This window comes from Octodon degus, unplaced genomic scaffold (genome assembly GCF_000260255.1).
Source record: "Octodon degus isolate 3935 unplaced genomic scaffold, OctDeg1.0 scaffold00053, whole genome shotgun sequence".
In the NCBI taxonomy this organism is placed as follows: domain Eukaryota; kingdom Metazoa; phylum Chordata; class Mammalia; order Rodentia; family Octodontidae; genus Octodon; species Octodon degus.
This window is the reverse complement of record NW_004524629.1, coordinates 6129897-6147067: the sequence shown is the minus strand read 5'-3', so window position 1 is coordinate 6147067 and position 17171 is coordinate 6129897. Positions and strand designations below refer to the sequence as shown.

The 17171-nt window shown below is 40.9% G+C and overlaps 1 protein-coding gene across 2 annotated transcripts in view; it reads right to left on the bottom strand.

Moving 5' to 3' along the window:
• Positions 1–17171, bottom strand: part of Sidt1 (SID1 transmembrane family member 1) — a 103224-nt gene that overhangs the window by 64621 nt on the left and 21432 nt on the right. For both annotated transcript variants that reach the window (XM_004633305.2, XM_023717570.1), the window contains exons 2-3: positions 7322–7443; positions 5649–5819 (exon numbers count right to left, since the gene is read on the bottom strand). In XM_004633305.2, the coding sequence (XP_004633362.1) occupies positions 5649–5819; positions 7322–7443 (293 nt within the window). The remainder of the gene's footprint in view (positions 1–5648; positions 5820–7321; positions 7444–17171) is intronic.

Genomic DNA, 17171 nt, shown 5'->3' with positions numbered 1-17171 from the left:
TAGAGTGGTAGCTTGGTAGCTTTTGTTTCTCAGACCATCCCTTAAATGAGAATGTTACCCACAACGCTAGTCTCAGTCTTCTCATTTTCATTAGTCACATGCATGCCCAAATGCATCTAAATTCATTTGCCATAAATACAACACAACGGTAGGTGACCCTTGAATCTCTGGGTCCAGCTGAGGGCCATCCCTTGGGCTCCAGTGACAGAAGAGCAACCTTGTCCTGGGCTTCTGCACTTGACCATCTCGCACATCCCACAAGCTCTGCGTGCTCACAGCGGAATGTGCTGCTGTTTCCTAATCCTGATCCATTAAATCTCCTTCCAGTGATCCTCACCAGTCTCCCTGCATTGCTGCGGGAGTCATTTCAGACTCTCCCTTTCAACCACCTTCCCTGCGTGATTGATCTCCAGGTCCTTCTCATTCTGTCAGTATAAAAGGAAGCTAAACATTTCTATTTATTGCTTCAAAAACTCTACTTTTCATGGTATGGTAGCTGAGCTATCTCATTGCATATTTTCTCTGCTTAAAAAAATGAAAACAAAAAGTCTCAAGATCACTACTTAGAAGGACAGAAGAAGATCAAAACCTGCAAGTACTGACACAACCACATTTCTTATTCTGCCACACTATTTGTTGAATTTGTAAATTATACTCAGGTATATTAACTCTTTTCTTCCTTACAACTTTGTTGCTTTCATAATATTCAGGTTCTGGTCGCTTAATTTTTTTTCTCTACTCAAGTAACTTTTTATTTGTCCAAATGCCTTTGCTCTTGCCTCTACTCCAAATCATCTTCCACACTCACTACAGTGATCTCTAAAAATCTGATCTGTTCATTTTATTCTGCTGTGGAAAATACTTTAGAGGCTCCCGTAACATGCAAGGTAGAATTCCAACTCTCTGGTTCAGCATCCAGTATTATACAGACCAGGCCGGGTGTGGTGATGTAACCTTAATCCCAGCTCACGGGAGGCTGAGGTGGGAGGATGTTAAGGTTTGTATCTAGGTGTCTTCCCAAAGTCTCATGTAGTCAGTGGGGCAGGCGTCTAGAGTTTGTGACTGATTCATGACTTAATGCTGGGAGTGTAAGTGTGAGTGTTACAACCAGCCTGGGGCAGATGGCCTGAATGCAATTTAAGTTAGAGAGAGAGGCTTGATGTCTGCCTCTGCCTCTGCCCTTGTTGCCACTGCTCTTCCCTTTTGCTCTTTGCTGTTTTCCACCACCATGAACAGCTGCCCTCTGCCACGTGCCCTCTGAACAGCTAGCCAAGAATGGACTGAAACCTCCACAAATTGTGAGCTAAATAAACTTTTCCTTCCTTCATTTTGGGTGTCAGGTATTTGTCCCAGCAATGAGAGCAAAGTAACAGAAACAGAGAATCACCATGAGTTTGAGGTCAGTCTGGGCTACACAGTGAATTCAAGGCCAGGATGAACTGCATAGTGAAGCCCTGGCTCAAAAAGACAAAATTTAAAAAAACAAACAAACAAACAACAAACATTAGTACAGATCATGGTCATGGTTGGGTACAGCCTGCTTCTCTCCAGTCTATCACCTTAACTGCTCCCAGGTCCAGTGGAATAGCCTTCCTGCAGTGTTTCTATGTACTCAGGAACTCAGCTCATCCTTGACCACCTCATTGGCATGTACACAGCATTTTGCTAACTTCTGTACTCCAAGCTCAGCATCTCCAAAGGTGATAGTATCACTTCTTCCTGCCCTCACCAAAATGTTCATTTTCTCCTAGTGACACCACCCTCTAGAAGTCACAGGTCATTCGAGATTCTCCTGCTTTTTTTCCCCTCATATCTGGTCACGTTGTCAATTTCACCTTCTAAGTTCTTCAGATCACCTTCTCACTTATTTATTTTGGCCACTGCATCAACCTTCAAACTCCTGTGCATCCTGCTCATGCCCTTCAAGTCCATTCTCTATCACAATGTAGACAACTGTAAATTTCTGAATAGCTCTTCTGCGTTTCTCCCACCCTGTGATCAGGTGCTCCTGCTCCAACTGTCCTGTGCTCCTGCTGTCCCTGCCTGAAAAATGCACATTCTTGCTGCTCTGAGCAGACTTCCTGGCAACAGGTAGTGGCGGAGCTGTTCCCATGTGTGGAGGGGTGGGTAGGTAGATGGCAAGGAGTGCTCTTCTAAGGCAGAGTTGTTTTATTTTTAAAGCTGTAGTTATATAAATAAGTGCTTTCTGGGATTGAGAAACATATTTAGGGGAGCATAAAAATAGCAAGGACAGTGTTAAACAGAAAGTAGAAATAGACACTATGGCAAGAAGAGCTGGGAACAGAGCATGAACTTATCTTGACATGCCCTTTCCTAACTGTAAGAGTGAGGACAAGTCGCTTAGGGTCTCTCAGCATCAGCTGGCCCCTCTGTAAAAATGAGGTAAGTGGATTAGATTCCCCAAAGTCCTGCAATTCTTAAAATGTTTGATTTTAGGAAAAAAAAAAAAAAAAAAATGTTTGATTTTAGGAAAAAAAAAAAAAAAGAATTCCAGAATGTGTTCCACATGTATTCTAGTCTGCCACTTGAAAACATTTGGTGGAAAATGAAATGTTATGGATTTTGAGTTAATTCTTCAGTGTTTCTCTTAATACCTGGAGACCAATTCTCTCTCACAATCCTCAGCTCTGCTCTGTGATCATTGTCCTCTGGATTTCTAGGGCTTCAAACCTGGAAATGGGTGGAAAGCAGGAGCGAGCAAAGGAAGGAGAAAGAGATGTGTGCGTTTCAGTTACGGTTGTTTCTGAGGTATAGCTTGGTTGCCTGAAAGCCCTAGTCACTGTGCGCATTTTGAAATGTCATATGAAAAGAGGTAGAAACAGAAAACAATGTGACAGAATAGATTTGCAGTTTCACCAGCATGGATGAAGATCATTTATTAACACTTGTACAGATTTGTAACCTTATGACTATAATTTCACAGAATTCTGCTCTCCAAAGGATGTAATTATCTCTTAAAAATCTAACCCTACAATTCCAGTACCCTGAGACCAGGTGAGAGGGAAAGTTTAAAGATAAGGGGACTAATTAGTAAAGTAAATGCTTCTCTGAAGTTCAAACTGTTCAAATAATATGACACAACCCCCGTCACATATAACCATGGATTCTCATATGATTTAGTATGATAAATATATTTTTAAATAATAAATTAAACTTAATCTTCATGCTTTCAGCTGGCTTTAAGAGGGTGATATTTAACTCTGGCTAAATGTTAGAATCATACTGGGAATTTAAAATTATACAGTACTGAAATCTCCCCTTGAGATCTTGATTTAATTGACCTGGGGTGGATCTTATCTACCAAAGAATACATTTTTTATTGTTTTTGGATGGAGAAGAGGGAAGGAAGTGTTCATGGCCCCAGAATTATAAGGAAGGACTTGGAACTCATGGCTGTGACTACTTCTCCATCTTTCTGAGCATTCATGCAACCACTTACCCATTTGTTTCTGAGGGTGTCTATCAAGTCAAAAGGTGTAGAGAAGACCAAGGTAAATATTTGATTCCTCTTAGCAACACCACTGGTTATAGACCTCTTTATAAACTGCCTTAGGAAATTTAAAGAGGGGCTTATAACAGAATAGAACATACTGATCAGAAAAATAAGCTGAAAACAAGGAACCACATATTATTTTAAACATTCTGATTTTTCAATTAACTTTATTTAAATATAATAAACATGTAGATAAGCACACAAGTTGTAAACATTTATTGGAGTAAGTTTTTATGAGGAAACAGAACAATGTACTTCTCATTTCTAACAGATACAACCACTTTATTTTAATACTGTGGAATAGCTTTGCTTTTAATAAACTTTATACAAATGAAATTAAATAGCTCTTATTCTTTTTCACTGGTTACTTTTGCTCAACACTGTGAGCTTTACCCTCGTTAAGGACAGCAATAGTTTGTTCATTTTTATTCTTGCTTGCAATCCCATTGAATGAATATCACAATTGGGGCTGGCACTACATTGTGAGGCCTTTCAAAGTACATATAGCGTTTTGGTTGTGTGTGTGTGTGTGTGTGTGTGTGTCTGTGTGTGTGTGTTTAAGAGGCACAGAGGATTTATTAGGCAGAATATTAAAAGTACACCCTCAAAGAAATAGACTGTGAGCCCTCAAACAGGAGAGAAGAGTTTATAGTCTGGAGCTGGGAATATTGATGTCTTTGGCAGTGGAAATCTGTGAAATTTGAGAATAAATATAAAGTCTATGCTTGGTTTATGGAAAAAAAGCAATGGTCCACACTCAGGTGGAAAGAGAATGGCTCATTTTGTAGGAGGTTGATTTTACTATATATTTTTAAGGTGAGTGATTTGTTTTCCTAAAAAACATCCTTTGAAATCTTTGAATCTGTTTATCTTAAGGTTAGGTTTCTGCCCTTTACTTTACCAACTATGTTAATTTATGGACTTGTAGTATTTTTAAAGATTTTGGGTGGGATTTGCTGGAAAAAGGAGAAGCATAAATGAGCCTCATTCAGTGATGGTGAACCTTTCAGAGAGGAGTGCCCAGGCCCCAGCCCCAAATCCACATATTATTGTGAAATGTCAACATTGCATTAAACCTGAACACTGAGGTTTTAGATTAGGGAAAAAACTCTCATGCACTAACATCTTTTGTCTTAAAAGAAAAACAAATAATATGCGGTCATAGGTTTGTAATCCCAGTCTAAGGAGTACAGACATGGAGAAAGCTGTGTAACTTTGTGTCCTGAAGTTGCAGGGTTCTTAAAAAGAATGATTTTTAAATTATAATTTTCCAAGGGCTGGCCCGATAGCTTAGCAGACTGAAGCACCTGCTTAGGCAGAGCACAGCGGCCAGGGTTTGATGTCTGGCATGCTGTGCCGGCCTCACCTGCAGGGCACGCTGAAATGGTGATGGAGACTGGGTGTGGTGGTACTCTCCTGTAATCCTAGTGCTTGGGAGGCTGAAAAGAGGAGGATCACTACAAGTCTGATCTACGTAGTGATACCTTATAGACCCTGTCCTAAATACAGAAAGAAAAAAAAATTACAATTTTCCTTGTCTCCTTCCTTCCTATCTGTTTCTTCAATCTTACCTCCTTTTTTGCATTTCAAGAGTTGAAATGAAATTTCCTTATGCTTTAAATTTACATTTCTGATAGCTAATAAGTTCTGTTTATTTTCTACTTGGGGAAAGTAAGCATTTCTTTAGAGCATGTCCAAGATTAATGCTTATTTTTTCTTCCAGTGGATTACCTTATGTTTAAAAAAACAAGGACAAAAATAATCTTGGTGACTCTAGAGAAGAACAAAGACACCTTTCTACCAAAATTCCTAAACTGGAATTATGATATGAAACAGTTTAAAAATTTCCTTAAAATGAAAACAAAAATTTCCTTTAGGAGTGTGGCGGTGATTAGTAGCCCAAAGGTGCGACTTGCAGACTCCCCAAGGCAGAGTGGCCCAGTTCTCTGCTGCCCCCCTTTTGCATGGGTTAAGGCCCTGCTGCGCAGCACAGCTCTGAGGATGCTGAAGTGCGACGCTAAGCAGGCGTGGCCCTCACCGAGTGCTGGTGTATAGGGACAGAGGCTGATAGCAGCACCCACATACGGGAAGAGACACCGAGCTAACAGAGCAAGGCCACATGCATTCTGCTTACCGGAGCTGGAAGTGCTTGATCTTGGTGACCAGCAGTTTGTAGGGGGCACCCTGGGGTGCCATGGATGCCACGTCCACAAATATCAGTTGCTCCAAAGGTCCTGTTTCATTGGTTGCTTTTGAAGGACATAAAGTGCGGCTGACTTCCTGGTAGCTGTAGCTCCGCTGGTATCTGTAGCAGCCAAAGGAGGGCAACATTGGCAAGAAGAAAGAGGCTCTGAGCAAGCAGGGTGAGCACAAGCCTACCTCATTTTACTTCTCTTCAAGTTTGCTTTCAGGCTTTAGGTTTTCAATTTCAGACTGGACATGCTGATAATAATTTTAGAACTCGCATTGTTGGCATTGGGTGCATGGATAATGGTAAGGACACGAAGAGTGTTCTGTGATGACTGAGCAGTGTTTACATTTCACTATATTGTCATAGAACAACTAGGTTAATTCAATTTTTCTGCCCTTTAACATTCACTAAAATTGAGTATAAAGAAATCCATGGGTCCATGACAAAGCTATTTAAATCCTAAAAATCCCAGACCTTTAAAAATGATGTCATCTCATATCATACTAGCTGTCCATTTCTGTATGCCTTCTGTGCCTCTTCTTATCAATGTGATGGTGTCTTATGTAGTTTTCTCCCAAGGGAATATAAATTCCATGTGTGGAGACTTTTTTATACTGTTCTATCCTCAACATCAACCTCTTACTAATGCTCTGTAAATTTTTTTTAATGTATTTGGTACAGGGTCTACAGGGTTTACAGAGTCTCACTATGTAGACTGGAATCATAGTGTTTCTTCTGTTTTCAGCCTCCCAAGTGCTGGGATTACGGCTGTGCCACCATGCCCAGTCTCAATTGCCCTCTCAGTGTGCCCTGAGGGCAGGGCTGGCACAATATGCTGGGGATCAAACCCAGGCTGCTGTGCTCTGCTTAAGCAGGTACTTTAGTCCGCTGAGCTATCTGGCTGGCCCAACTCTGTAAATATTGTTGAGTTAAGGTAAACACATGGTGAACATTTGTATGGGGAAAGTGTTGTTCACTTAGGTTGACTGCTGGACCTAGCCTTTTGGTTGCTGGATGATCCATTATCTAACCGTGAAGTACGAACATTATAGGAGATTTTTTTTTTAATTTAGTACAGGGTCTACAGGATGTAATTACATACATTGGACTCCTAGTGATCTTCTACATTCCTCCCAAGCACTGGGATCATAGGCGCACACCACCATGCCCAGTCTTATGGGAGATTTTAAACTGGTAAACACTAAAATTCAAAGAGGATGGAAACTGAGCAGAGGTGAATAGGTCAGGGTATGCACCAAGACACTGTCTGCACCTAACATGCATAACAGCTCAATATTCTCATGGCTGATTTTTCCTTTCACTGGGGCAAAAAAGACCAATTATGAAATTACAGTTTAGACTTTTCTTTTTAGAGCTGAGGATTGGACCTAGGGCTGTGCACTGAGCTTTCTCCATGGCTCTTTTTTCTTTTTTATTTTGAGAGAGGGACTCATTAAGTTGTTAAATTGCCTAGACTAGACTGGAACTTGGAATCCTCCCACATCAGCTTCCCAGACTGCTAGAATTACGGCCATGTATCACAATGCCTGGCTGGTCTCGGATCTCAAGAAATACAGATATAAACCGGTAAAGCTGTTCGGGAAAAGATTACTTACAGCCCTTGGAAGAGCAGAGGAACCTGCCAGGACAGCACCTCTTTCTGCTGGCGAACCACAACCAGGACCGGGTAATCGAGGTTCTCAGAGGAGGTGTTCACATGCACCCGCACGGCAGTCACCTGAATGGCAGAGCAGAAGGAAGTAAGGCAAACCTCACATGCACACAAACCCATGCACACATGTTCACACACACACACATGCATACAATACAGACACACAACATAGGCACACAACACATTTGAGGTTCAGGAAAACTTAAATTTCTGACATTTGCTATCCACAATAAATAATCCAAATGCCCTAGCTGTATTTTCCCATTTGCCATATAACTCAAGTGGGTTTTAGACTTGTGTATACATTGAAATTACCTGGAAAATTTTAAGAACCTGAAACAGAATTTTAAAAGTTTAAAGTTTGGATCCAGTTGGTCTTAGATCAGGAGCCTTCTAATAGCTGGCTGAGCAGCTTGAATTGAGTAGGCAGCACAAGGTTTTGAGAAAAATCCCAGAGCAGAGGAAAAAAAAAAAAAAAAAGACAGATAGATAGAGATGGTATCGTCTTATTTGAATATAACTATAAAACATACAAATATATTTAAAAAGTACCAATCTTCCCACCAATACCCTACAAGACCTTCCCTAACACAACCCTCTCTGCCCTTCTCGTGGCTGAGCATTGGAGGGATCCTCCCTCAGTTTCTTCTTTTTCACACTTTGATCTAAGGCGAGGATGATTTACAAACATTAGTAATTCAGATCCTTCAGCTGCACTCCCAGACTATCTATGTAGCGGGTGAGTAGAACTTAGCACAAAACTACATTTTGCAAAGTGTGCTGGGTAGCTCTGATGTACCCTGGGACTTCCACTTTGGGAAGAACCATTCCAAAGAAAAGGGCCAGTGGAAGAACCCATTTGTCAGCACCTTGCCAACTGCTCATGGGCATCAGCCGCACATCCAGACGACACTCATGGGGTCAGGGAGATGGCTCAGTAGAATAAGCACTTACCTGGCAAATACAGTGGCCTGAATTCAATCCCTGGTTCCACCAAACAAACAAACAAAAAAAAACCCAAAACCTAATGACGCTCGTGTTGTAGCACATTGGAGGCTGTGTTTCTTGGGGCTGAAAGTGAGCTGGCAGAGCAGATGCCTCACTGCCACCTTTGTCCCCACTCCACTGTTCATTTCCACAACCCAATTTTATTCCTGGTACAGCTCTTATAACCCACTTACTTTTTTTTATCACATCATCATACTCTTACAAGTCATAATAAACACAAACTCACAGGCACTGGTAAAATAAATTGCAGAAAAATAAAGGGAGTCGGAGAGACATGATAGTGGGCAGTTTTTCAAGATGAACAGATAATGTATTACCCCTAGGGAAGCACAAAGAGCCTGCTTTAAAATTTGTTTTGCCTTTGTAGAAGGTAATGTGCAGCTGAGAAATTGGATTACATTTGCAGCAGTGGGGTAATCTGTGTAAAGGAGAAACCAAATGAAGGATAGGATCATGACCATGTTTAATGGACTCAACACTTTGTAACAGGCCACTTTTGAGAGCTAAATGTTTCCTCCTGTTGCTTCTTTGTGTTGTCATGACAACAGGAGTACATTCATTACATGGATCTTGTTTCCCCCATGTCTGCTACAAGCAGGGAATTGCATTATAGCTAAGAAAGAATTATTTAAGTATTCTCATCTCATATAGATTATGATTATGAAAGGTCTTAAAGCTTAGAGATTCCCTTTTTAATCTTTTAAAACATGTCATAGGGGAGAAGTTGAAAGCTATACGTAAAAATCTCTGTTGCAGAAAAGGGATGAAAACGAGTTTAATTCAACCTCAATTTTATTTTTGCTAAAATACTGAGACTGCAGCCTCTTAGTTGGAACATCAGATTAAGACTCAGAGGTTATTAGTTTCATTATTAAGCGCACCAGTATTTGTCTGTCTGGCCTTGAAAAGCAAACTCTGCTTGTAGAACAGCTACAGAAATATTTACTGATGGTCCTTTTGGCCAGTGTGTAGAGGATTTAGTAACTCTGTGGTGTTCACTGGGTGTCTATCTGTGCGTATTTAGGTCTTTGGTCCTCCGCCTCCCTTCCTTTTCTCTTTCCCCCCATAATCTCATCCTCACTCCTCAGACATTCTCTGAGGATTAAGCTTGACTCAGGAGTTGGGAGAGGGGCAGGGAAATGCTAGAGGCAGTCTTCCCTACAGAATCATTGTAATCTAGTCAGAGAGACAGATGGAAAAGCTGGCAATAACAGCACAGGCTGATGAGTGTCAGGCAGCTCCCCGTGCAAATGTGGTGTGCACACAAAAGACTTAGTAAGCACCCTGTGGAAGACTCAGGCAAGGCAACACAGAGGGCCGTCAGTCACTTTTGAGGTTAATGAAGTTGGGTTCTTTCACACAGACCCTGCCATTCTCTGCTTAGTATTTAAGACCTTCACTCATTGTAGTAGAAAGTATCTGGAAAGGTGCTCAAGGATATCATCTTCCCAACTCTCCATTTATGCGTGAGAAGCCCGAAGCATAGAGACCACGTACCTTCCCCAGAGATCCCAGGTACAGAACGGTGGCCAGACCTTGGGCTTCCTGTGCCCTGGTCCCTACAGAATTCTTGGTCAGAATATGCTGTCATCAATATTTTGAAACCTTGTATCTACTGACACCACTGTGGACCTTCTCTTAGTATGCCACTAGGAAACCAAGACACTACATAAATACTATGAATGAAGACAGGAGATGAGCCACACAGTAGTACAGCTTATTTTTATCTGTACATTTATAGTAGACAAAATACCAGCATCTTAAGTATTTTTTTTTAAAATCTAAAAGCTTACTAAAATAATAAATCAATATAAAAACAACTTAAGGATATAAATAGGACAAGGAAAATAGTCAAAGAACATGTAAAAAGATATTCAGTCCATTCATCAGAAAGACAAGTCCTCAAAAGAGTGACATTACCACATTTATAAGGATGTAGAGAAACAGGAACCTTGGTGTCCTGCTAACCCAAATGTTATTTTTTTTAACTCAAATGTCATTGATACAACCACTTCAGAGAGCAAGGTGGAAACATCTGCTAAAGTTGAAGATGAATTTGCATTACACTTTAGTGTTTCCATTCCTAATTTTATACACAAGAATTCTTAAATAGGTACAAGAAATAAAAAAAATATATTCATGCAACTTTGGTTGTAATAATAAAATTTGAAACAGAGAGAAAAAAATCTGACAAAGTTATAAATGAATACAATTTATTCATGCAATGAAATGTTATATGGTGGTTAAAAGTAGATGAAATGGAATATGGATCCATGTGGATAAATTTCAAGATACACTGATGGAGAGAGTAGGTGATTGAAGGATACATACTGGTATGATCTCATTTATATAAACTTAGCAAACAAAACTATATATTTAAGCTTAGTATAATATACACTCATGGAAATGATAAGCCCCAACTGTAAAACAGTAGATTTTAAGAGCTGAAAGAAGATTTGACTGAATGGAACTAAAAAGAAGGATCTGAGAGTGTGGTGGTTCTTGTGCAGTGTCAACTTGGTTGGCTCTGGGGTCTGCCCAGGGGTTGCACAAGAACGCTGGTGGTGTGTCTGTGTGCTTCAGGAGCCATGGCCTGCTGCGGGGAGGCCTGTGTCTTGTTCCTTGACTTTCTTCTCTGGCACTGTTCCACTGGCCTGCTTCTTAGCCACCATGAACTCATAGCTTTGTCTCTCCATGTCCTCCTGCCATGATGTGTAAGCCTTTGAGCCAATCACATTCTAATACTGAGAGCAAATTAAATCTCTCCTTTAAGTCAGAGGTGTCAGGTATAGTGTGTCAGTAATGAAAGAGCAGACTAAAATAGGTATATGCCCACATCCATATTAGTTGGGGTTCTCTAGGGGAACAGAAGCAAGAGAAAATAGATGTGTACTTATGCAAAGGGACATGTTAGGTAAGCTTAGAGGAGCAGAGGCAGGAGAGTTCACCATGAACGTTGGGATCCCAGATGCTGGAGAGCTGGAGCGTTCAGCAACTATTCAGCCCCAGAAGACGGTAGCCAAAGAATAAGAGGAATCAAGGGTGCAACCCCAGTCCAAGGCTGAAGGCCTGGAAGTTCACTGGAGGTTGCTGTGGTGAGCCTGCATTGGAAGGCTGAAGAAACTGGAGGTCTAGAGACTGATGTCTGACAGGGACAGCAGCAAAGGCTGCACCTACTTTAGAAGGCTGGACCTTTGCAAAATGTACACACTTCTTTTTCTTTTTTATTTCATCTAGGCTGTTGGTTTGTTGTTGTTGTTGTTGTTTGTAGGCTATTGGTTTGTACCATGCATGACCAGGGTGGGACTTCACCCCTCAACTTGTTGATCTAAATGCCAACCACCCATAGACACACCCAGAACTGTGCTTTGCTAACCTGCTAGGTGTTTCTTACTCCAGTTAAGCTCACATATCACAGCTAATAGTCAGAGTCTTTATGCCACTTGCCACATTTTCATTAATGCTAAGAGAAAACAAAGTCTCCTGGGTTGAAGACGGAATTTGATCTTAAGAAGCAGGGCTAGCATTACTTCTTTCTGCCTGCCAATCACACTGAAGGGGAGTTGAGTGGGCCCAGAAGCCTCCATACATGCAGTAGGCTGCACTACAGGAGAGAAGGCCTGAGATTAGGAAACCCAAATATTTTACAATAGGCAGTATGTCTACTCTCTCTTTGCTTAAGAGGAGAGGAACTGTTTATTTTCTGAGGTTGTTTCCCATGTAAATATCCTTGAAACAATAATAGTATAGAAAAAATCTTCATCAGTACTTTTCTGTAAGATGTGGAGATATCAACAGACATATAAAAGAGTTTCTCCTCAAAGAAGTTATTTAGGACAGTAGTTCCCAACATTTTTTGACACCAGCGACTACTTTTGTGGAAGACAATTTTTCCATATACAAGGGACAGAGGTGGGTGGCATGATTCAAGTGCATTAGATGGATTCTGCACTTTATTTCTGCTATTGTAACCCTATAATATATATTGAAATAATCATATGATTTATTATAATGTAGAATCTGTGGTAGCCCTGAACTCCTAAAAGCTAACATGTACAACCATGCATCAGTTAGGAGAAAGAAGGTCCTGGCTCATTCTCTTTGAAAATCTCTGCTAGTGTTTGAAACATGTTAAAAATTCTAATGTTCATTCATCACTCCCTAATCCTAGTTTGGCTTTGAATGTAGCCACTTTATCTGTCAACTTCAACACAGTTGTTCATCTCCTTTAAGGTGATAGATTGAGTTTCTTGAATAGATTGGATATGTCACATGAATAAATAAATTTTGCTACCCATGTCGTATGGCACTGAAACAGGTTGCCAGTGGTGACTGTGTAAAAGAAATCTATAGAGTAGCTCTTATAACTCAGAAACTTGGTCCAGCAATCTGCTTTTAGTAAGCCATCTTGCTTTTATATAGAAAAAACATCTCCTCACAGAGCTCACAAAACTCAAAAAGACATGAGTTAAGGGTGTGGACTTTAATGCTAAAAATTTTTATCAGATCCTGCAAGACATTAAGTTCAGGTGACATTTTTTGGCTAAGCAGCATTTCTCCATGGATCACAGATTCACCTTCAGATGTGACTTCTTTGACCCAAGTAAGTAGTGACACCAGAAAGCCATCTGTCTACACAAAGACTAACTCAAAATGACCAATTCAGTTTTCCTGATATGGAACCAAACAAAGACTTGAGTTGTTCTGCAGCTGTGGTATTGGCTGGCGATAGAAGTACACATAGATTCCCACGGCCTCTTGAGAAATACAGCGGATGAAAATAAGCACTGCTGCCTTGTTGACCTTGGTAGTGTTGTCAAGCCGTGTTACATACTGTGGTGACTTATTAGTCCTTTATAACAGCTGTGCCTTAGTGCCATCTGCATTTCATCAATTTGTCTAGTTATGGTGCTCATTGAAAGAAGAAAATGTGCCACTTCTTGAAGTGGAGACTCCTGAAAGTTCACGCAAATGTCCTCAGCCACGGGCAGGATCACATCACCAATAGAAAAGGGTGTCTCAGCTTTAGCAATGTGGTTAGTGACTAAGAATGATGTTTTCAGTGTGGACATACTTGATGAAGTGGTGGCTGTCAATAATTGCTTCTGATCTCACGTTTATGTTTCTTGTCTTTTGAAAAACTCCAAAGACTGGTCTTTTAATTCAAAGTGCTTAGCTCTGTATGGCAAGGCAGCTCTTAAGGTTTTATGGCCTCTTTAGATAGTTGGTTGCCACATACTATACAAATGGGCTTGGAGAATGAGAATAATCTTTTGCTATGAAACTATGATTTAAGCAGGACTTTTTGGTATTGTCTATTGAATACTTTTTTAGGGGGGTGGGCATCTCAGAGTTTTTTGTGGTCTTGTCTTTGGGTTGTTATGTCTTTTCAAAAATCTACCTGGTGACATTTGTTTTTTACTCATTGTGGTAAGGGTTAGTTTGTGGTTTATCAAAACCATGATTGACACAAGTACATATCGTGGGAAAGAAGCGCAGAAAGAAAATACTGGGTGTGGAACCTATATACTAAGATAAGTGTCAGATTCTAACTTAGATCCTGCCACATGATGCAGCTGTGAGATTGAAGTACATCAACTCACTTGTCGCTATAAAGCCTTGTCACTCACTGATGGGGTTTTGTACAAGTTTCCAACTGACTTATTATGGTTTCTGTGCAGTCAAACCTCTCTGCTAGCATTAATCTATATTAAGCCACTCACCAACACTAGCATCGGAACCCCAGCTACATCCCAGATCATCAGGCATTAGATTTCCAGGAGCCTGTACCTTAGATCCTTCGTGTGCACAGATTACAGTAGGGTTTGTGCTGTTCTAAGAATGCTGCCATTGACCTGACAGGAGGCAGAGCTCAGTCAGTAATGCAAGAGACAGGAAGTGGCTGCAAATACAGATGAAGTTTCCTTCCCTAGCTCTGAGCTCACCTCTTTGGTTCAACCTAGTTCCCAACAGGCCACACACTGGTGCAGGTCTCTAGGAAAAGGTCAATAGAGAGCTATAATTTTCTTTCTCTAATTTACACTAAGTTGGGTGAATAGGTGTTGGTTACATCATCTACCACACTTATTTGTCTAAAAAGTTTCATGATAATGAAAAAGAAGCCATGGTGTGCTGGCCTCTTTGTCTACTGCTGAATGAAACCCTCATTATAGATAGGTTTTGTTATTGAAGAATCTCAAAATAGTCCCTAATTGGCCTCCTGGCTCAGTTGCCACAGTCTATGATCATTTTGGTATTTGAGCTGCTTAAAATCATTGATTGAAAAGTCTAGAAAGCATCTCTCTCTCTCTCTCTCTCTCTCTCTCTCTCTCTCTCACACACACACACACACACACACACACACACACAGCCAGAAGAATTCTATTTCAGGATGTGGTATTGAAGAAACACTATCAGCTGCCTCTTTTGTCTTTGCCAACTCTAGAATTTTGTACTGTTTGGGGCCTGATTAATTTAACTTATTTCTCCCCTGATCTCCTCTAGAAAAGAAATACAGTCAGGCCCAGATGAAGCTGATACTACGCTGAATGGTAACGTGCTAACCTGGATGCTGAGCTATTAGTTTAGCTATAGTGACCATAACAAAGTACAAAGAATTGCCTGGCTTACAACAACAGAAACGTATTTCTTCACACTTCTGGAGTACAGGAGACCAGATGTCAGCAGGACCCTGGTACCTCTGAAATTCTGGGTAGAACCCTGGCATGCTTCTTCCTAGTTGCTGGTGGTAATGACAGTTCTCGAGCTCTTTGGCTTGCCATTGTATCAACCTGCTCCTGCTGCAGGTGTTTGTTTTCCTCAGATATCTATATACAAAATTCTCTCTTCTTATAAGTATTTCAGTTATATTGGATTTGCCACACTGACAGTCTCATTTTAGCTCAATCATATCTGCAAAGACCATCTTCAAATAAGGTCATATTCACAGATTCCAGGTATTATGACCTCAACATATATTTTGGGAGCAATGAATCAACACATCATACTTGGCTTTTAGGTTTTTGTTTGTTTGTTTACTTGTTTGTTTTGAAATGGTCTTGCTATGTAGTCTAGGCTGGCCTCAAACTTGTAATATTCCTGCCTCAGGGCAGGATTTCAGGCCACCATGTCTGGCTTTGGATTTTAAGATTTTAAGCAATAAACAATTCTCCAAAGCACTATTTTTCTGTGGCTATCAGCTTATTCCAGCTTGTACTTTTGTGCTCTTAAAGTAAATTAAGATGGAAGCTGGACCTCAAAAATTCTTAAGCAAGGAGGCTTGCCAGATAGCTCAGTGGATTAAGGGACCTTCTTAGGCAGACACAGCAACCAGGGTTCGATCCCTGGCAGGCCTTGTTGGCCCCACACCTGAAGTGGGCTGAGACAAAGACTGAGACTGGGTGTGGTGGTGCACACCTATAATCCCAGCACTTGGGAGGCTGAAAACAGAAGGATCACTACGAGTCTGATCTACCTAGTGAAATCCTGCAGACCCTGTACTAAATACAAAGAAAAAATATCTTTGAGCAAAAAACTAGACAGGCCACATAAATGATCTTAACCTTGCTTGATCTGCAAACAGAAGCAAAACTTAACTTGATTTATCTCTTATAAATGCCTATGCTAGATAAAAACGAACCTTCCCAGGTAGAGTGGTACACAACTGTAATCCCAGCACTCTGAGAGGTTGATGCAGGAGAACTGTGAGTTCATGCTCAGCCTTGGAAAATTAGTGACTTAGTAAGACCCTGTCATAAAATAAAAAAATTTAAAAAGGTGGATATAGGGGCCAGGGAGATGCTCAGTGGAATAAGCGTTTCCCTGGCAAGTGCAAGGGTCTGAATTCAATCCCTGCTTCCGAAAAAAAAAAAAAAAATGTAGCTTAGCATGAAGGCCTTGAGTTTGCCTGTGATACCCTAAGACAATAACAACAAGAACCAAAAAAAAAAAAAAAAAAGTTAAAGATTAATCAGAATACAAAAAACAAGTTCATATAACTGGCAATATAACTATCCTATGTACCAGCAGGACAAGATAAAAAAAGGCAACTGTGTTAACTGTAACCAAGCAAATATTTTCTTTGCTTCACTTTGACATGCACCTTGTCAAACTTCCCCTCATGTTCCTTTGGCTGAGCTCCTGACACACTTTAGTTTGGAGCTGCTCAGCTGATGAACTGCCATTTGCTGAAAAGTACTCAACATCTTACAAATTATGCCTCAGTTTACCTTTTAACACTTCCAAGACCCTTCTGAGGCGGAATGTTGCAGCTGCCTGAGGGAAGGCAGGATGGCTATGGCAGTCCAGATGCGTGTGGTATATGAAGACAACCGTCCCTGAGCACAGTAGCCTTCGGTCTGGGGCCCCTTTCTCTTTGGCTGCCAGAACATCCTATAAATGAAGGGTTTCCTCTGATGCTTTCCACAGCTGCTGCAAGGAGCTGAGCTGCTTCAATCACAGGTTATACAATTTTCCTTTCAAACATAAGCATTAAAATGATTCCTGTCATTATTGATGTGAACTTTTAAAATTCCCTCAGCCTGATTCAGCCTGATTCAGCCTTGGAAAAATATATTCTGGACTGAAGTATAAAAATATATTGTAGGGCTGGCCAGATAGCTCAGCAGATTAAAGGGCCTGCTTAGGCAGACGCAGGAACCACGGTTTGATCTCCAGCGTTTGGTGCCGTCCCCGTCCCCAGGGTGCACTGAGATTGGTGATTGAGGCTGGGCATGGTGGCGTATGCCTGTAATCCCAGCACTTGGGAGGCTGAAAACAGGAGAATC